Here is a 21,296-nt window from a genome sequence, read left to right as displayed (position 1 = left end):
ATGTACATATCATTTTTCATTCATTGCTCAGAATGTGCAAGCTACTGGATACAGTGTAACTACCACAGGAACACACATTACAGAAGCAGCATTCTACATGTGGAAACATTTATTTCATGGTTTATAACGATAGCTATGTACAGCATTTCAACACAGAGAAAACCTTATCCCTTGTCAGCAGGTTATGAAATGCAACCTCTTTGACGGTTCACACTGAAAATAGTGTTTTGAAAAAAGTTAACAACACTACATTAAGTCAGCAATTGTCTTTGTTGTTCATGTAACATGACAGTTATTTCATCCCTCAGAACTCAACAATCCACAAAGCAATTCAGAGCAGTTAAGCAAGCCATTAACAATAAGGCCGTTTCCCAATGATTACTCAAGCTGTATATCAAGGATTTTTTTTTTTATGTTTACTGTAAAGCATCAAGCTGATGTTAGTAGAAAGTGACATATTAGGTCCATGTTATCCTCAATAACTGGGATCAGAGGGTTATTAAAGTGACAAGCACAGGACAGCTATTTATGGTAACAATACATTCAATATTGTATTTGAACAATGTAGGATAAGAAGAATTGAAGAGGTAATGCGAGCTCTGACACAGGCTGGGCTAAAGCCTGAAAGCCAATCTTAAGAGGACTGGCTGTAACGGAATCATGTTAGCCTCTACAAATGAAATGAACATTCTAAACTTACATCCACAAATAATGCGCTGGACTGTTCCTTAAACTAAATGGTGCCATTTGAGCTAGGAACTGCATTACTCTGACTGATATGTACTGGATTTTTGGATTGCATTCATGTGCTGTGTATACACGTCAGCTGAAAACATCTATGTACACATTAAATGACAATGTCAGGGGAACTTATTGTAGCACCCCTGCAGAGGCAAAAACCCATCCACCAGGGGGCACTACAGTAAGAGAGAGCTGAGCCGGAAACAGAAGCACAAATCAAAGATGGCTTCAACCTGAAGCTGCCTGCCGTGCAGCCCATCACTCCTGAGACTGTGTGGTGAAATGTTTAGAATTTCAGGAGAGTTTTTGAAATGCAACATGTGACATTTGCTGAGTAGCTCAACGTGCTCAAATACATGTGTCGAGTATGTTCTGGGCTTTATTTTACGATAAAGACATGGCTGTGGAAGTTTTATGTGTGAGTGCCAAGCTAGCAAACTACTGCTTCAAGCTAAGCTTCACATTGCACTTTAGAGTACTTTCCTGAAGCATCCTGTTTATACTTGGTTAAGTGCAAAAGACATACAGGTACAGTCTTCTTCACTGCTTGAAATAAACATTTGACATAAACAAAAGGCACAGAATCATTCACATAGATAACACATTTAGGTCTGTCTGTGTTTTCACTGTGGCCTGTAGCCACCCAGTTGAGGCATGTAGCTGGAGACTGGCGCTGTTGGCAGCCAGTCGGCAGAGTGGCCATCTGTAGGCGTTGTCTGCTCAGAGTCCTCTTCCAGAGGACAGAAGTCCAGAGGTTCCAGCACCTCCTGCTGCTCCATCTCCAGCTGGTTGAAGTCAGCAGGGTTGGTGCTGTCTTGGTTCCGTGCAGACCGTGTGAAGCAGGGCTGTCGCGGGAATCGCTGGGACTGTCTGCTGCCCTCCTGCAGAAACATGTCTGGGTTCTCCTCAGAATCCAGCAGGGGCTGCGTGGACTCAGACCGTGAAAAGATGGCCTGCTGGGGTTGGGAGCTCGGGGTCTGACCCTTGTAACCATTGGAGGCCACCACCGAGGAGTACTGAACAGTGCTGGCTGTGGTGTCAGCCATGTCGCCGCCCTCGTCGCTGTCGGACACACTCTGGCGAGGTGAAGACATGCAGGAGGAGCCACCGATACCGCTGCTGTGTTCCTCAGACAGGTACTTGTCCTTCTTCAGAGGCAGACTGGCCTTGTCCTCCTCAAACACACACTTTCCATCACACAGATCCACATCGAGCACACTGATGCCAGACAGACAGTTCTCCTTTGGTGTCTCTGCCTGCAGAGGATGAAGAGTTGAAAAGAAATGTTCCATTACAATCAGACTAAAATCAAACAAGACATCACTCTACGTTTTCAATTGTGGATACTGAGCACTCTCAGTGTGAAGGTCAGTGTTCAAATCTGTCCATTTTAGTGTTAAAATTCAAACATCTGACACAATCTTTCTGACTTTTCACAAGGGCCCAGCTCTCAGAGAGAAACATTAACAGTATAATACAAAACTCAGCTATAGTTGATGTATGAAGGGATTCTGAGCCCTCAATAAAAGATTTGATCTTTTTTCTCCTCACTCTGCTAACTCTCAAATCGATCATTTTTTTGTGGTGAAACCATGCAATCCAGGAGTCAGATCACTGCCCAGTTCAGATGGGGAAAAGTAGAGAACAGAAAAAGGAAACAACAATGGTGAGGTTTCTCCCCCTCCTCTATGGGATGCTTGCAAGGTAGTGTTACAAGAAAAAAAAAAATTAAAAAAAATCCTGTAACAACTGCATTGAAAAAAAGGAACTAATTGACTGAAAAAAGACTGAGTTTATGAACACACACAGGACAGATTTCAGGTAAAAGAGCATCATTTGTATTGTAACTTCTGTTTCTCTGCTACACACAGACTGGATATACTGTTATACTGACATGCAGTCTATTAAATACTGTCTATGTTGGCACCTTAACGTGTGTGAGAACAAAAGAAGTCCTTACTTTCAAAGGATAATCAGGTGACCAATTTCCAATGGTGCTCTCTCCAGGGTTTGGAATCCGAGGCCAAAAATTCTCCTTGATGCTGTGAGAGAGTGAACACGGAAGGTCACACATCAATTTAGAAACTGTGGATCCTAAACTACAATGTGTGACTATGGACAGTGGTGAATAGTTAAAAGTGTGGACTGAGCTGTGTCTTAAGGTCAGGGTATGCTCAAAATGAACTACTTCAGACGACCATGTCTGACAGCTCAAGTGTTTGCACCCGTTATGTACAGCCACACTCAAAAGTGAGCTGAAAAGCCTGTCGTCATGAAGAGGAATGAGAAGCAGAGAACTGTACAAATGTTGACCTTACTTCTCCTTAAACACATGGTTTCAAATCCTCTCAAATCCTTCTCTATATATATATATATATATATATATATATATATATATATATATATATATATATATATATATATATAACGTCATATGGTCTGAGTGTAACTTACACATCTTTTTTGTAGATACAGAGCAGCATGGTCATAACAACAACAAAGAGAAAGCCAAGGCTCACTCCTACCACGATGCCCTCAATCTCTCCTGATGCTGGGGGGGAAACACAGAGGACATTTAGATGAGACAGCATTCTACCAACAACTAGGTACTTCCTAATTTCACAATCTAATATCTCTACAGAAAGTAGAAACTGACTTTGGGACATTTGAAACAGCTGGAACAGTTCACCATGTAGGAAAGGTTGTACTCACCATATTTCAGAGTCGTGAATGAGTGATTAAAGCCTCTGGCAGAGCCCCGAATGGTTGAAACCCTGATCCAAGTGTCATACTTGGTGTTGCCTAACAGTGACTTCAGGGTGTATGAGGTGACATTAGCTGGCACTGTTTTTTCTGCAAGGTGTAAAACAGAAATCAGCACATAAGACAAGTAGCTGGGCACGCCTGCAGTTCAACAGTAAACAGAAATGTGTAAATGCTAAAAACTCAAGCCTATTCAGGTTACCATGTGACAGTACATACTGTGTATTTCTGTCCCACTTGTGTAGAATATGGTGTAGTTTGTGATGAAGCCTCGTCGGCTGTGGAGGGGAATCTCCATCCACACCAGCTCTGCCTCATTACGTCCTGGTTTACCATTCAGTCTAACAGCTGGGCCTTCCGACGGTGCTGCAATCCCAACAGCAACATCATGCATGTTAATCGTACAACTGCATCTTATCTGATGTCAAATACAGAACAGACGGGCTTCATGTCAACGCAGTGCCTTTTGGAGGGAAAGAATGGCCTTTTCAAATAAAACCTTAGTAAATGGTTAGGTGAGGACCCAACACGTCCCGAATGTTCAGGTATAGCCACACATTGGCTTCTGTCTTGGTGTAAGGCAAGCTTGTCTCAAGACACAACTGGAGACATAATCAAGTGCTGAAGCGTCAAACAGGTGCTACTGAGAGTGCTGAACTGTTGCTCTTTATGAACTGAATGAATCATGAGAGCTCATGACAGTGCTTTAGTCTGAGGGGGTCTGTGCTGCCCTCTGCTGGACAACAGAAGAATGATGGAAAACACCTGTCCATTTTGTTTTCTGTGTAGTGATTTGATTTTAATGTGGCATGAAAACTTCATATGTTATGTGTTATATTACATTTCATTTCATTTCTTTGTTTGATTTATTTCATTTAAAGAATTACATTTTTTTCCACGCATCAGAAATGTGTTGTTTTCTGCAGCCAGATGACTGTTCTTTGACCTGCTTTTACTGTTCACAAAACTTCAAAAGGATTCCAAAATGATCTAGCTCTGCCAGTGTGTTACAGATGTTGTCTTATGTCAGACCTGTTATGTTAGATATCAGGTGTTATCTTACCTCCTTGCTCCAGAAAGGCCTCTACTCTTGCTGGCTTCCCAGTTCTTCCAGCGTATACTGGATACACAGATATATTGTAGCAAACAAACTTCTCAAGGTTGCCTAGAAGTGACAATGAGATGGAGAGTTAAATCAACTGTTAGTTTAAAGTGAAACCCCACCATATCTAGATTTGAGTATGACACACCCTGTATGCATGAAAGGTGGCTGTTCTAAGTTTGTAGTGAGTTTGTAGTTTGCCCTTTCATGGAGAACAGCTGCTGTCAGCTTGGATTTACAGGTTTTGACAGAGGACGAGAAAATCTAAAAATACATGGCTGCCCCCTATAACAGTGTACTGCTGCCACCATGACAAAAAACGATTTACTCAGATTTTTGTTAGAAACAATAAACTTCCTTTTCATGTTACTTTTAACTTTTTATGACAAGATACTTTTCCATGGACTGGACCAGTAAGGAAAAACGCACTGAAGAAACCAGAGGTCCACAGCCAGTATCGGAAAACACATATAAAATTCTAAAGTATCCATGATTTTGTAGTTAAGGAGCTAAAACTTGCATACACACTGGTGCAGTGTTTACCAGCCAAGCTGCAATTAAACGCATCACCACCAGGGTGCATCATACCATCACTGCAGTGAAAACATACACAGCCCAAACCATAGCAGCCTGCTCTGTGAGAGTCTAGCAGGCGTCATTTTGTGGCTTGTTTATGCAGGTTTTCTTATCTGTGCTGCTGCTTACTCATTTCTTACTTTTTAGTTCTATTCATTTTAAATCTGTTTTTACACTCATACAGCACTGCTCCTCAGCCACGTGCTGTTGTATTTATAGGAAGATTTATGTCCTTTTATTTTCTTAATCAAGATGTCAGAGCTCTTAACTGATTCCAACACTGCCAAATGCGTTACAGACTCACTGTTTTTCCACCTTTCACAATAAAAGCCCTTGATATATACATTACATAAGTGCTTACCAGTGGAAGGTTAAACTCACTCAGAACATTTAGAAGAACATTTACTTTTAAGACGTTTTAAGGATTCATTTTATCAGAGTAAATCAACGTTGGCTGGAAAATTACATCACCAAACCCAAGACTCTACTGTAACTATGTACGTCCAAGCTGACCACAGTCTGCTCTCCATCCACAGGATGTGAGTGGTTCCTTCTCAGTAAGGACAGATTTGGAGCGAAATATCTCTTTTATGGCATTTTGAACTCATTATAAACTCGACTCAGATACTGTAGAAGAAGGAGATTACCTTTAATGAAAGTGTGTGTGGTGTTTTTGTTCTCCCTCTGCCAGTCTATCAGACCATCAGCAGCCCACTGCACCACATACTCCGACACAGCTATGTTCTTGGGGGATTTCCACTCCAGCCACAGCTGGCCTTCATGGGGCCACACCTTCAGCTCTTCCACTGGGGGATACTCTGTAACACACACAGAGAAATACACTTCATATCACAATGTTGACTTGACTTAGACCAGAGCTGATTTACTCAGGATTTGTTTTAAAACTTAAGCTGGTAAGCTGAATTTACCAGATTCCAAACTCCTCAGAACAAGACAGAGTACACTCAGTTTGCAACTTCTCTGGTCTCCATAACAGAGTTTGAAGGATAAATTAATTTGGTGTACTAACCTGGGTTAAGGAGGTTTTTCTTTATCTTATTTGTGATTTCTCACCTGAAAAGCTAATTGCTTCTGCTACACAACTTCACATCCCCTCCTCTCCAGGATATGTTTATATTGTGTTTATACTGCTGTGACTATGACCTTTTGATACTGATATTACAACATCTCAATAATTAATCTAGTCTTCTTCCACAGACAACTATCACTAAAAGTTGTCCTTACAGTAGCTGGGAGACACCTGCAATGAAAGGCTTTAGTGCTAGATGAGAGTGCGACCTGTAGCTTTGTAGCTCAGAGCCACCATGAACACCTACCACGTGTTTTCTCGGGGATGACAAACGATGCCTCATCAGATTTCCCCACAGAATTGACGGCAATGACGAACACTTGAACAGATTTATCGTTAGCCAGGTGAATCTGTTTAAGGGCAGTGATCCTCTGCTGGCTAGAGCTGCTGTCTGCCTCCGACCTGTTGACTGGGATACTCTCCCACTCCCAACTTCCATTCTTGACTTTATCCTTTGTGTCTTGAATCCTAATGTCGAATCTTGTTATCCTCCCATTGGCCAACTCAGGATCCTGGCAGAGCAAAGTCACACAATGCATGTTACTTTTCAGCATCAACTCAGGTTGATGTATACTGTAACATCACTAAGTCTTTTAAAGAACAACTGGCAAAAAAAAGAAACTGGGATAGCATTAACTCAAAGACACCATTTGGATACATTTTCCTGTTGTTTGGGTTATTTATCCATTTAATGCCATTGTGTGTGTATTCAGCCATTTGAATAATATTAAAACTACTTTAAAGCTGCAGTAGGTAACTTGTAAAAAAGTATATTTGCTAAAACTGTCCCTATGTGCAGACAGCAGTACATGAAACATGTAATCTGTGAAAAAAAACGGCTCCATTGGTCCCACCTACTGCTCCCACTGCGCTTTGCAAGAATCCACCACGCCCGACACAAAACAACCAATCAGAGCCAGAGGAGCGTCTGAGGGAGTGTCTGACATCTGTCAATCACTACTCACACACACTGAGAACCGCCCCCTCCCTCCAATCATGCTGCCGGCTGCCGCTCAGTCAACCAGCTCTGTGAGCAGCGTCAGGAGGCTGGTGAAAGCTATAGCAGCCAATCACAAAGGAGAAACTGCTCCTACCACCGCTGCCAACAACAGCATATACGGCTAAGACAACAAATAACCATGAAGCTAATATGGTGATTGTTACAGTAACACTCCGCAACGCGTACGGTATGTTAGCGACTGTGATGTAGCGGCTGGGCAGAGTTAGCTTGTTTCCGATGCTAAGGCTAACGTTACTGGTTGTCATGGCAGCCGCGCAGACACTGCAGGGAAGAGGAGCTTGGAGGCAGGGCATGAGTGCAGCGGAGAGGGAGGGGAGTGACGTGGAACTTGTGTTGGTTCAAATTTTCGGGCTAAAGCAACAGCGTCTGCAATGCTTGTGTTTTTAATACAACAGCGCACAATAAAGGCTGTGTCTGTGTACACTGATATGGATCAATTTTTTGTTTGTTTTAGACTTTTCAGGGAAACAGTTTAATAAAAAATAAAATAACAGTCATACCCTGTTTGGTCAACAGGCTTGTTTACTGGCTTATTCTGAGCTGAGGAAATCATGATTAAAATAATTTCAGTGTCTCCAGTACGCCGACTGAAGCAGGAGGAGACTCCTGGTTTAGCTTCATCAAAATGTGAAGCTAAAGTAACTTTGCTCCCTTTGCTAGTAGGTACCAGAAATACTAGTCAGTTCAACATATTACAGTATTACACTGATCACAGAGATCAACAGCTTATATGGATGAAAACACTTCCAGTACAAAGCCTGTTTAAATAATTCACTTACAATAATTCAGAAGTCCACAGTGTTCGTTCAGGGTATTTTCACAAATGACAACATATGGTAAATAATTTCAAAAACTACAGTAATTTTTTTTTTCTCTACTTTACTCCCATGATACCGTACTTAGCCTCGCAGTAACTCATCTGCTTTCAGCCGGCTACCTAAGGCTGGTGCTGCGTGCACACTGAAATCATAACGGGAAACAGGAAGTTACTGAAGCAGAAATTGCCATAAATGCAACACAAAAATCACTGGAGGGTTAATTTCACTTTGTCGAAGCTCCAGAGTACAAAAAGGAGTATCTGATGTTCACTTACACAATGACTCTGGTGTTTGGTGGTTTCTGGCCTTAGCAAGTAAAAGGGCTACTTAAATTCACACAGCAGGCAAATGAATGTTTCAGAGGGGGTTCACTTGTAGGGTGTTTGTGTTAGCATGGGTCTTAAAATGTGGCACAGTCTTGTTGATTTCTGGCTGCGGTGGCAGCAAAAGTTAAGAGCATGTTAAATATTTTGCACTTTCAAACTCAGCGGTGAAAATTGTGCCAAATTTACGAAATACTTAAAGTACAATACAAAACATCTTTTAGTGAATTCATAGATGACAGTGTGACTTTTATGAAGTCACTCTTTTTACAACAAGCAATTATATAAAACTGTGGATTCTGCACACTGCTCAGGCAAGAATGATCTCTTTTCTCAAGAGTTTTTAGTGTTTTTTGTTTTCCAAACAGTAATATTAGGATTATCAGGTGTGATAGTTTCTTGTGTTAAAATGAATGTGATGCGGGAACTTACCTTAGAAATAATCTCCACTCGTCGTTCATTAACGCTGTCACCCTCAGTAATGATTTTCCATAAATTCGGTTTACTCCCTGGTCCTAGGCCGAAGAAAATGGGAAACCAAATATTTTAGTTCACAAAGGGAAAATCATTTCCTCAACTCTGCATTACAGTGGGCACAGAGGGCACATTCACAGGCTCAGTCTTTTCACCACTGTGAAGCATTTGAAGTATTTTTGTAATGCTGTACAATCAATGGCCTGCACACACAGTCAAACCACATATGGTGCTTTCTTTGACAAGTACAACTTTTCTTTAGATGCTGCCACTGCTTTAAGAAATGACTGTGTGCAAGGAAGGTCTCTGGGATTTGGGATTCCATCAGCTATAACAGATTAATAAGTAAACAATCAACCTTCACTTGTCTTTTAACACCATGCTGTATTGGTGGTCAAATACTTTAACTTGAAAGTGGAAGTAGTGAGAGCACTCACGGTCTTCTGGTGTTCTCTTGGTAGCGTTGATACTCCAGTCACTCCAGTAACCGTGGCCTTCTCTGTAATTTTTGCAGCGTACCTGAGTGACATAAACTGTGTCTGCCTGAAGGTTCTGTAGCCTGAAGGACTTTATGTACTTGTCAGTGTCCACAAGAGGTACCTTAAAGACATTAAACGCATCTCTTTATAGAAAAGACTTGTTGATAGATCTGACATGCACATACACAAAATAACACAAAAATAGAAACATAACTGTACACTGAAAAGACGCACAGATGAAGACAGAACACAGACACTAAAGTTAGAAATTACAGCCCTGGCTGATGTGGTGATAGGGTTGGACGATATGACAGAACCGGGGGAACCACCGTGGGAGCTATTCCTGAAGCCGTATTTACACAGTCACAGTGTATGCACTGCTGCCCTGCTACACAGCGAGCAAGTGGGCATGTAGCTGCTTCATATGCTTTTCTACTTGCCTACATTTTTGCTTTCCACTTCATCGTTGATATTGTGGATACGTTCAAATACATGCAGTAAATTCAAAAAGCATCCAAGTTTAGTGTGTTAGCATGCTAAATTTTGATTAATCTAACCCTAACCACAAACGACAGATGAGGATGATGGGAATGTTTTGTACTTGTATTTGATCCTAAACAAAGTACTGGACAAATGAACATTTAGACCTGCAGATGGCACTAGATACAGTCAGAGGATCACTTAAGTTATTTCATCCTGAGGGGAACATGAGTGTCTACTCTAAACCAAATTTCATTGCAATCCATCCAGCAGTAACATTTCACTTCAAACCACAATGTTCAACCTCATGGTGGTGCTGGAGGAAATGTCAGGAGATTGCCAAAGTCATTAGGATGTATCCTCTGGGGAACAGGAATGTGTACCAAATTTTGTACCATTATATCACAGTTCATCTGGACACTTAACATTCTTGAAAGAGATCACGTAAAATAACCTCTCACATTGGCAGGACAAAGGAAATATCCTCCCTTCATTGAAGTGCATTGCCTTTATCTGTACAGTGTTGTGTCTGCCTTCAGTATGATCGGGGTAAAAATTATGTTGAACTGGATGCAACCTTGACCTGCTCACAATGCTACAGGTACAGTCATCAGGGGTCATCCTGTGGGCACCACGGATATCTGTACCAAATTTCATGGCAATCCAAATAGTTGAGATATTTCAAGTGTCAATCTCATGGTGGCACAGCAGCAAAAGTGAGTCAGGAGGACTCATCCTGTGGGTACCACAACTCAGCCTATGCTTTTCCTGCTATGATGAACATGCACACTATGAGAAATTTGTGTGTGGTCAAATGAGACATACTTACATTAGTCCAAATATGAGCTCCATTTGGGCAGAATCTGATTTGATATGTTAATCTCACATATTCTTCTGCAATGGGGTGATTCCAGTTTATGAGAAGGGAGGTGGGAAAACTCTTCTCTGAAATGATTTTGACGTCTGATGGAGGGTTTGTTTTCACTGCAACAAAAGACACAACAAGCTATCAAGATCATGCAAGATGGCGATCATTGACCATCATCTATACATTAACACATCAGGGTTGCATTTCAGCAGAGCCAGCACTCTGACTATTGTGTAAATGGATATACATGTTTTAGTCCAGACTAGATCAGAACCAGCAGATTTAAAGATGGCAGTACTGTGCAAACCTTACTCATTATTCAACTTACCAAACCAGCCGGCATCTTCTTTCAGGTGCTCAGACTCTATGGTTCCCAGTTCATTGTGTGCCTCCACCCAGATCTCTAGTGTCATATGATGGGGGTAAATATCCAGAGGCACTTCAGCTTGGTTGAGAGTCGTCCGCGCATAAAAGGTCTGACCGCTGTTGACAAAACATTTTAAGATCATTGAGAGGATCTCAACAGCAAGGCCAAGACAATGATACATACACTCAGTATTCTTCCAATTAAACAATTCCACTTTGGCTTTTCATGATAGTGTTCATGAAGAGCAAACAATACGGCTTGAAATAATACCAAGGAAGAAAGAAGTCTACCTGCTTGCAGCAGTAATTAACTGTAAAATTGACCTTTCGGTTGAATAACCATTTATATGTGTGGCTTAACTGACAATTACAATCGGAGTTGGATCATTTAATCATTTATAAGCTTGACTATAAAGCACACAGAGCTACACTCCCTGTACAAAAAGCAACAAGCAAAGTTTATTACTATTATTTTAACACATGTACCAAGATATTGTCTGTTTATATAGTTCAACAGTGTCCAAAAAATGACAAGATGTTAAATGATGCTTCTTAATTCATGGATTTGTTCAGAGGTTGTCTGTATGTTTGTCATCCAATAGGCAATTGGAAAGAATGAAAGTTGCCATTTTTTTGATAGTCTGAAAATGACTCTTCTGCTCAGCACCAGAGGAGGTCAATGCTTTGGTTGACCTGCAGTTCAGAGTTCATCTTTGTAAAAGTTTAACAACCGAGCAACACAAACACACTGCTGCACTGTGTTTGGGTATGAGGAAGCTGTTATTTTAGCCTGCTATTTATTTAATGCTTTAATGCTTTATATCACACTACCAGATGACAATCTATAGCATCGCTCTCATACACTGTCATGTTTGAGCAAGCCTTTCAATATTTATTAACTGCATCAGACACTTGACATCATGCCCTTTTTTCATCAAAAAGTCAGAAACTACAAATGATAACCCAAGACAAAAGTTAAATTATCAAGTCCTCCACACCAGCAATAAACCACACATTAACAAAACATTCTTTCAACTCCTTTAACTGCCAGCTTGACTTGACTTCACCATGCTTAAATGAACCAAAACGGAAATGTTGAAGAAATGTTTACTCACGAGATGATGCTAACATTCAGTGTGTAGCTTGTAGGTACGTATTTGGCTTGACGTCCTGCTGGCTCCCACACACAGCTGATTTTGGGAGAGATGGTTGATTTCTCCTGAACCGCCACACAAGAGAGATTCTCAGGCTTCCCCGGACGATCTGACATTGGGGAAAACAACACATCTACTAAACTGTTTCTTTTGAGAATAGGTATTTTAATATTTGAGAGACAACTCAGAGTTAAGGGTGATGTGAACTTCTCATCAAACATGTTCTCCTTGTATTTTCAATTTTTTACCACAACACCAACCAACCAACCGACACAAATACTTCATAACCATCCACAGGACAGTAAACCTGTGTTGAACCACAACTACAGAGCCTCAAATTAAGAACAGGTTGTGGGTCTGCAAGCGCTCATGGATTTTTACAGCAGACAGGTTGCACAAAGTTTGCATGGCATAAAACAACTAATATATTTTTTAACAAACACTACAAAACATTACAACACACAACAGATACGTACAGCCTTTTGTAAGGATGATGCCATGAATGAATCTGCCCTTGTTCAGGATAACATAGTTGGACACTTTCTTGCTGATGCAAAATAACCATTCCTGTTCTTCGTTGGTGATGGGGATGGTGACATTGAGAGCAGATCTACTGATCTTAGTGTACTGTCTCTCGGACACAGTCGTCTTAGACAGATTCCAGTAGAGGTCATCTGCTGTAATTTCAGGTGTATTGATGATCATGCATGTAGCTGTGAAGTTAGTCCCAATCTCTAGCACTGGAGACTGTGGCGCAATGACCAAATGGTTCTCTGGAGAGCAACAAAACAAGAAATTATTGAGATTCATTTTTTAGATCAAACTCAACCAAAGTAAGACACATGAGTAGTGTGCTTGCATCAGCAGCATCAGCAATGACGCTTTTTTCTTTTCTTTTCTTTTTTACAGGTTACTGTGACTGCTGAGGCATCAAATGACCCACTGTTTCTCCCACAGTCTAAAGAATGAACACAAAAACCAACAAGAAAGTTGGCTGTTTGAGATGTCACGTCATGAGATGTGACTGTATTCCACTTCTTAACTCAGACCTTCAGCTTGATACAGACACAAAACATACACAACGTTTACTTCCTGTTGCCAGTAGGTGGCGCTATGACTAAGTCACTACCAGCATGTAGATGTCTTCAGGCTAGGATTCATATAACAACATGCCAGATCTGGAGAAGACTGGACTATGTAAGCCCAAGTCACTACAACTTCCTGTTTCTTTCCAGTGAAACCTGCACAGCTGGTGAATCAGTGGATTTCAACCAATGACTCTCAACTTCTGGCATGTTCCCATCAGAAGCCAAAAAAAGTTCACGCCCCATACTCCACAATGTTTCCCAGTCATTACCAAGAACAGGCGAATGCATGAATAAACGATAGCATCAGCAAATTATTGCAAATTCTCCCTTTATAATAGATATTAATTGAGCTTAATTTCACTCTATATTTTCCCCTGGTCCTTCATGTCCTCCACCTGCCTTATTTATTCTTTGGAAATATATCTGAGTCTTAAACACACATGCAACATTTGAACTTGACTGCAATTTTGATGTGTGCACACAATGACAATAAAGTTCTTCAATCTTGAATACTGACTTGTCATGGCAGGAAAGAATTTACCGTAGTAACAAAAGTTTCATTCAACTGCCATCCAATATCTATCTCTGAATTTTTCTTAAAGTGAGAAAATGTTAAATCTGTACCTGTCTGTCCTCGTGTCCTGCCCTCAACACGATCTAATTTTCAGGTTTGTTGGCTGTCACTGACCACTGTCCAGCAGTGTTTACCCACCATGTAGAGACTGAACTTCAAAAGAGGTACACCAAGTTGAACAGGCTGAGGCTAACTAGCTAGGTAGATGGATGGTGACGGTGTACATGTGGCCGCAGGCATCCTCTAAAAATGGCTCTTTAGCTGTTCTCTATATGTAAAATACCAACTTAAGTTACTGACCTCCTCTTGCAGGTTGAGCAGATGCAAGGCAAGCCAACACCACCAGCTGGAGCACAGACACCATGACGACGACTAGCTAGGAACATAAATAACAACAAATTGTCAGACTAGAGAAGGCAATATAGCTAGTACCAGTTATGTCTACAACATTCTCATTACAACCTTACAAACTTTACAACTAGTCTAGGTAGCTTACCATTGCGTAACGTCGAAGTGAACGTTAACTTAGTCGTTGTCGATCTTATATTACATCGTTTTACTTTTGCTGAGGTATTTAGCACACAAACATTAACTGGGTGAGAAATGTTACGATGTTAGCTAGCCAATAATGGCTATTCAAATGTTCAGTTGTTCTAAAAAAAATTACAAAACGTTCATAATAGCGTGCGGCTAAAAATGCATATAGTAGTCAGTGTTGCGAATTAAATATTCAGGTTAGCATTGCCATCCCTGCTAACGCCATATTGTTTCCGCAATCAAAAGCAAGAGGTTATCACTTCACTCACCTGACTGAGGTCAGTTTTGGTCCGTGTTAGAATCGTTGCTAGATAAATAACATTTTTGTTTGTGACTAAAACCTAACAATTGCCAGGAAAAGGTAATGAAGTTTAGCTAATATTTGTCTCACGTCCGTGCCAGTGGTTCTAGGTTAGTGCCACCCACTTCCCGTCAAGAGAAAGCTGTGTCGCAACGTTTTGCGGTGCTGCGTCATAACTACATGATCTTAAACTATACGGATGGACCGAAGTCCTTTCTGTTGAGCGTTTTCTCTGCCAGCGACAGTTTAGGGATCCACTTAAATCATCAGCGAGGACATTCTGTTGGCTGATTTGTCAGAGAATCTGTCTGTCAAACACTTATGACGAATCAGAGTATTCCGGTGTGAGTGTCCCGGTTTGCGTGTCCCTCACTGCTGTTTTCCAGTCTGTCTCCGCCCCTCCTGCTCACAAGTATGCACGTGCCCATAAAGGTCCGTGAACCTCCAGCATCAACTTCCAAAAAACAAGACAATTCACAGTGTGTCTGAGTGGGGGAAATGGATATTTTTTCCATTAAACACACTGAATTACGAAAAGGTTAATGTCCAAAATTATATTCTTAATCTTAATAGGCTACACGTGTGCCAACCACACAAGCAAACGAAGAGAAAACAGGCAAGCCAACAACATAACTGTACAGCAAAATTATTATATATTATATATTATTATATAAAATTATTATTATTAAGAGCAAAAGCAAAAGTATAGAAAGCCTGTACAATGTTAAACAAGGTAGAAATCACAAAAATAATTCTGTAATTTGATTTGTCAGTAGCAGCCATCTACTCCTGAAACCAGTCCCTGAATAACTACACCTTTTTCCACCAAATACTGAAAACAGTTACAAAGCTGCAGCATTAAGAACACTGGCTATGATGAGCATTTGTTGAAGCAGACTGCTGCCAGAGCAGCATAAAATCAGTTTCAAGTCAACTTTAAGGCACATGTGGAACAGCACAGTGAAACAGTGTGCTGGGTGAGTGGTCAGGTCAGAGACCTGGGAGAGGGCCTCAGGTCCAGAGCAGTGGCGTTTCCTCAGGTATGTACATTACACTCTCTTTGCCCTTCCTCTCCTCGCCAGAACAGAGACAGAGAGAAGAAACTGAAAACCAGTGACACTGAAAAAAACTGACAATCAACAATCCAACCCAGCCCCTGCTGCTGAAAGAGCCTGCAGAGGTGCAGGCAGACGCCTCCACACACACCTGGCAGACAGACCGCAGTTTGTGGGGAGATGAGTGCGTCCACAGGGGACCGTCTTCTCACCTCTCCTCTTCACCCTGTACACCTCTTGACTTCCATGTCTGAGTCCTGTCGTCTGCAGAATGTTTTAATCACAAATTCAAGAGAGACAGCAACAAGACTAACAATCTAGAAGCTCAGCTGTAAGACGACAAATTGTTGATTGTTTTATGTAATGGTCCTCTGCACAGGACAGACCCCAGACTCAAAATCCAACTCTCTGGTTCTGATGATGGCACATCTCTTTTGGTCACCTTTTGCCCCTGACATTTTCTCAAATAATGACAAAACATTGTCTTTTTTAATGAATTTGTTTTAACCTGGGTACACACAGTTTGTTTAGCATTCTGTCACATGGTCTTTTACTTATCCGTGTTTAATCTCACTGAGCTCCTCTGTCAGAAGGACTGCCCATAGGAGGTGAAAGAAGTCAGCGGGGAGATGGAAGAAGGCGGGACTTGAATTTAGAATTCCCAAAAATCTCTTTTGTTTGCCTTCATCGTCATTTGCTGCAATTCTTTTTTTTTCTTCTTCTTCTTTTGCAGATACTTTGTTTTGATGAGTTATCTGTGTTTGGATGTCTTTAAACTTGTGAGATGTTTCATGTTTTTATTGGTTGCTTTCCTCTGTGTCTGTGGCTTATCCATGTGTGGCTATAACACCCTGTGTGTCTTTGGAAGGTTAGGTTGATCTGTTTGCATCATGTTAGGTTGAAGCTTCAGTTTCTTCATTGCTGAGTTGACCTCCATGTCCTTTACTTCAAGTTGCTCACCAGGGGCCTCAGATCAGCTCCTCTTTATGGTTCCTTTTAGCTGTTTTTACAGCACCGGGACCTTTTAGTCCCAGGAGCTGCTTTTCAAAGAACTGGCAGGTTCATTCAGCCCGTTGTTGTCTGTGTGTTCACCGCTGTCTAAAAACTAGGCAAATTAGTTCACTGATGTATGAAAAAGCAATGACTGTTCTTACATGTCATTTTTGCATGTGATTATTGTGAGTATTCAGTCCATTTGTGGTCTGCTGTTTTCCTGTAACTCCATGGTGATGCGTTGAGGCACAGTGAACAAAAAATAAGAATAGAAATAAAAAAGAAACGGTTTGTGGCTTCCGAAAGTTCCTCCAAAGGTTCCTCGTTCCTGCGGTGGAAATGTGACTTTCGTCTGTGAGAAATTTGGTGAAAAGAATACTAGACTAGAATCATCTACATTCAAATACATGCTCTCAGTCTTATTTACATTTTTTTTTCTCTTCTTAAAACATAGTGCATGTGTTCTCAGCAGCGCCATCACCGCCTGTCTCCTCATAGTCTGATCCTTTTTCATGGCTACACTGAGGTTGGAATAATGAAGTTTATTGTTGTTATTGAGTTCATTGTTCTTGTTGTGTTATGTGTTTGGGTTGTGCTTCGTATTCTTGTTTTTCTAAATTCTTGTCAGTGTATGTTTTGCGAGCCAGTTGGCATTTATCCTGATGAAATGAATTTGACTTTATGGTGTACTACTTGTGTACTTACCTATGCAGTGGTGGTCTAAATGTTCAGGACGGTCACTGGTCTGAACCAACAGGTTAAGTATGGAGGTGAATCACAAATAATCCTTATGTTATTTCATCCAAAGAAATTCACTCCAACAACAACAATGAAATCATGTCACTTGCTTTGTTTAATTCAAAGGGCTGATAGTGATATTTTCCATCATTACATTGGTAATAACTTGGAAACAATGCAATGACTTAACTTCATGTCAAAGTTTAAAAAAAAAAGTCTAATCATGAATCAATAATTTGCACACCTGCATTCAGACAGAAATCACTACTGCAACTCATCATTAGTTTGTCTCTGTCACAGTTTGTTAACAGTACTGTCTCACATTCTGGCACAGTGGGTAGCAAACAGACGACAGATGACGTGTTTCAGACTCACACATGTATGACATTTTAAAACAACCACAGTATAAAAAGCCACACCATAAAGGCATCTTAGAATTATTATATTATTCAATGATGCAGGGTTTTTGTCTCCTTTTCTTTTCTTTTTTACAATATATAAAACCTTATTTCAAAGTTAGATGCCAGGTTTACTGCTCCCAGCTCTCTATTTATTTGGTCTTTGTTAACATGAGAAATCAGTTTGGAAAAACTAGTTTGTTCTAGTACTAGCTCAAATCATATTTTTTAAGCTAAAAACATACCTTCCTTGAAAAATGGCTTAACTAAAACTAAACTAACTAAAAATGACTCAAAATAATTTACCAATAAAGAAGTGAATCAATTAACAATCAATTATACTACAGGCCATACAACCTGAATGTTGCCCTGCAAACTAAACAAAGACATTTTGACAAGTCCTTCAAATTAAAAGACAAGATGCACAAAATGAGTGCGTTTTGATCTGATGTCTGATTGGTGCATCAGAAACAGCGCCTTCCAAAACTGTTACAAATGATTTAAGACAAGAAATGTCTTATGAGTGTTTTCTGATCTGGCCCCACTGTGGTTAAGATGTGGTTTGATGCTCAAAAATAACTCTGCAGAAAACAGGAAATGAACTGCTCTCCTGAGGATTCATTCAAATGGTCCGTTATGGTCAGTTAAACATTAATGCAGGTCACTACATTAACTAACGCTATTGTTTATCTTTGGAGGACAGTCTCTGACACGTCTTGGACATTCCTGTATCGCATACAGTACTAGAATCTATGTTATGTGAAGGAGAAGGTTTTCTCAACTCCATCAGTCTACCTATCATTATTCTTCAAAGATACTTAAGTGGGCTCTGCTCATTCATGATTATACGCAATGAGAGAAGCTTCATCACGTTTGGTCAAACAAGAGAAACCTTTCTGGCAGGAACAACTGCTCTCGAGATAGTTGTGATTGCTTTTAGTTTGAAGGGACACTTTCATGCTCATGTAACTTCAGAGGCTCCATAGACATCTGAGCCAATCCTCACATGTACTTTTTTTTTTTACAGTAACTGCTGACATTACATTGGTAAGGGTGGGAGATTCAACTTTTTTTGTTCTGTATCCTTCAGGCTGTCCTTCATACAACTCTGAAGAGGTCTCTATAGATTGTTGAGCTCCAGAAGGGTTTGGTCCAACACCTGGTGCATGTCCAGGTTCTCTTCCTTGGCTTGAGCCAGTTTCTCTGCAGGAGGAAACAAAGTCACAGGTGAGCTTCTAAATACATTTCCTGTCTGGGACGAGAGGCATGGAAACTCCAGAGGCCCACTAATGCTAAAAAGATGCATTTTGTCTGACTAACAGTCAAAAAAACAACCCCAGCAATTCCTCACATTGATGAAGCTGGAACCAAAGAAAGTTTGGTGTTTTTTTCTTAATAAATAATGACTAATCACTTTTCAAGTGATTCATCATTTCGAGTGAAAATCGAGTATTTCAACACGGAGTCACAGGAAACACAAAGTTCCAAATCAGCGACTTGACTTTAATTCATTGTGTTGACTTTATCAGTAGTTTCCTTGAAATAACTGCTCGATTTAATCCCAAGCAAACATGTACTCATTACGCTATTATTACTGGAAACTTTCTTTCCCATGTTAAACTGTATGTTTGCCTGTTAACAAAGTTCCCATTTTGCATGTTTCTCCTGGTCTGCTGTGCACTGTCCAAAAGACTCTAGGTAACACACAGCCTGGTTCCAGATATGTCTGAATTCAGTCTAATTATTAGGCTGAGTTACACTGGGAATTAGCATCGCCTATAATTAGTACCACATTATATTTGCATTTAATTCCAGGAAACTTTCCAGGGAATTAGGAAATCATGAACTACAGTGCATACCTCAACTGACCGCCTCAACTCATTTACTGAAACATTGTTTGTGATAACTGCTATGTTAAAAAAAAAGACCACTTCAGTTGTAGCTTTATCTAGAAGTGGCAGGATTGTCTTTCTCACACTGGTCGTGCTGCTGGGCGGAGGGATACACACAGGCTCAGGAGACAGAGGAAGGAAACGCAAACTGTGACCAGGACACGGTGGACCGGTGGATTGCCATGCTCGTCCAACATATGAGTGATCTGATTTATATCTAAAGCATATATCCTTTGTGTTGGCTGTGTGTGTGTGTGTGTGTGTGTGTGTGTGTGTGTGTGTGTGTGTGTGTGTGTGTGTGTGTGTGTGTGTGTGTGTGTGTGTGTGTGAGAGAGACCAGGTATTTATCACGTTGTGGGGACAAAAATCTATCTGTCTACACAGTCACATTGTGGGGACTGACCTCCCTTATGGGGACAAAATGCAGGTCCCCTTAATGTAAATCATTAAATTTCAGGGTGCAGCCTAAGGATAGGGTTACGGGTTATAGGCAAATAGTGGTTATGGTTAGGTTTGGGTAAGGCTCCAGGAAATGAATGTAAGTCTATGTAATGTCCCCACAAGTGATATAAACACAACGTGTGTGTGTGTGTGTGTGTGTGTGTGTGTGTGTGTGTGTGTGTGTGTGTGTGTGTGTGTGTGTGTGTGTGTGTGTGTGTGTGTGTGTGTGTGTGTGCGCGTGTGGTATCTCCTGGCTGGCACCCCTGAAAATGCAATCAATGAGGTCATTGTAGCTGTGCTAAGTCTGTATTTATCGATCCAACTACTTTATCCAAAGTGTCTGAGCAGGTAGAACTCACATACTGGGGTCTAAAAATAATCACCAACAACAAATGCTTTTTTAATTTGTTGTTGACAAACAAAACTAACCAGGAAGTCTACAACCATTCTCACAGCTCTGTGGGGCTGTACTGAGGCACAGCAGTGCTTTGAGCTCAATGCTAACATCAGTATGCTAACAATAACAAAGTTAACATGCAGATGCTAAGCAGGTATAATGCTAATGTTTACCAAGTTCATTTTAGTTTACATTCACCAATCAATGCTAACAGCTAAGGATGATGGGAATGTCATTAGGTTTGCAGGCATTTTGTCATACACCAAAGTTTTAGACAGATTCTTTCACCTGATGAAGAAGCTGAGCAGAACCTGATGTGTCCTTAACATGCTGATTATAGAGTACCTCTGAACGAACCGATATGACAGAAACTGATCATCTTCATTGGGAACAAAATACAATATATATGCACTTGTTTCTCCCCTTGTGTTAAATGTTCTTTGCTTTTTTATACACTAATTATGCAAACAGTAAAGAGAGTTATGTGAAAAGAACCATAAATCCTAAAAAGTTACGTGAATGTGTTCAAAGTTTTGATCACTACATGACTGCAACTGCTGCCTGAGAGCACAGCTGGCAGAAATGCAGCACAACAGTGGAGAAAAACTATAATATTATGGGGCATCT

The 21,296-nt window shown here is 40.7% G+C and overlaps 3 protein-coding genes across 7 annotated transcripts in view; 1 reads left to right on the top strand and 2 right to left on the bottom strand.

Moving 5' to 3' along the window:
* Positions 1-21,296, top strand: part of pomk (protein O-mannose kinase) — a 175,528-nt gene that overhangs the window by 120,335 nt on the left and 33,897 nt on the right. The gene's annotated exons all lie outside the window — the stretch shown is intronic.
* On the bottom strand, positions 92-14,901 carry il6st (interleukin 6 cytokine family signal transduce). Of its 2 annotated transcripts, none has more exons than XM_070988860.1 (16): positions 14,724-14,901; positions 14,218-14,293; positions 12,732-13,028; positions 12,217-12,364; positions 11,064-11,218; positions 10,697-10,851; positions 9,346-9,508; positions 8,867-8,949; positions 6,520-6,784; positions 5,830-6,000; positions 4,568-4,669; positions 3,724-3,870; positions 3,454-3,594; positions 3,196-3,292; positions 2,702-2,783; positions 92-1,997 (listed from the first exon to the last, which is right to left on the bottom strand). In XM_070988860.1, exons 2-16 carry the CDS (start codon positions 14,279-14,281, stop codon positions 1,365-1,367), a joined length of 2,703 nt encoding a protein of 900 aa, XP_070844961.1. In that variant the 5' UTR covers positions 14,282-14,293; positions 14,724-14,901; the 3' UTR covers positions 92-1,364. The 2 variants fall into 2 exon arrangements, with proteins under 2 accessions (XP_070844961.1, XP_070844962.1); XM_070988861.1 differs by having other exon boundaries at positions 14,218-14,289; positions 14,724-14,846.
* tpm2 (tropomyosin 2 (beta)) overlaps positions 17,639-21,296 on the bottom strand; it is a 28,392-nt gene continuing 24,734 nt past the window's right edge. For 3 of the 4 annotated variants that reach the window (XM_070988740.1, XM_070988743.1, XM_070988741.1), the window contains one exon: positions 18,997-19,142. In XM_070988740.1, the coding sequence (XP_070844841.1) occupies positions 19,060-19,142 (83 nt within the window). In that variant the 3' untranslated portion in view covers positions 18,997-19,059. Of the gene's footprint in view, positions 19,143-21,296 lie in introns of all 4 variants that reach the window. The other variant, XM_070988738.1, reaches the window with a different exon arrangement.

This window comes from Chaetodon trifascialis, chromosome 20, assembly GCF_039877785.1.
Source record: "Chaetodon trifascialis isolate fChaTrf1 chromosome 20, fChaTrf1.hap1, whole genome shotgun sequence".
Taxonomy (NCBI): Eukaryota; Metazoa; Chordata; class Actinopteri; order Chaetodontiformes; family Chaetodontidae; genus Chaetodon; species Chaetodon trifascialis.
This window is presented reverse-complemented; position numbering and strand designations above follow the sequence as displayed.

Excerpts from the sequence above, each read along its gene's own strand:
- il6st (XM_070988860.1), bottom strand. The coding sequence starts at position 14,281 with ATGGTGTCTGTGCTCCAGCTGGTGGTGTTGGCTTGCCTTGCATCTGCT. Across the intron at positions 12,365-12,731 it reads CATCATCCTTACAAAAGGCT|ATCGTCCGGGGAAGCCTGAG; the intron begins GTACGTATCTGT and ends CCCCAATGTCAG. Across the intron at positions 1,998-2,701 it reads CACCTGATTATCCTTTGAAA|GCAGAGACACCAAAGGAGAA; the intron begins GTAAGGACTTCT and ends CATCCTCTGCAG.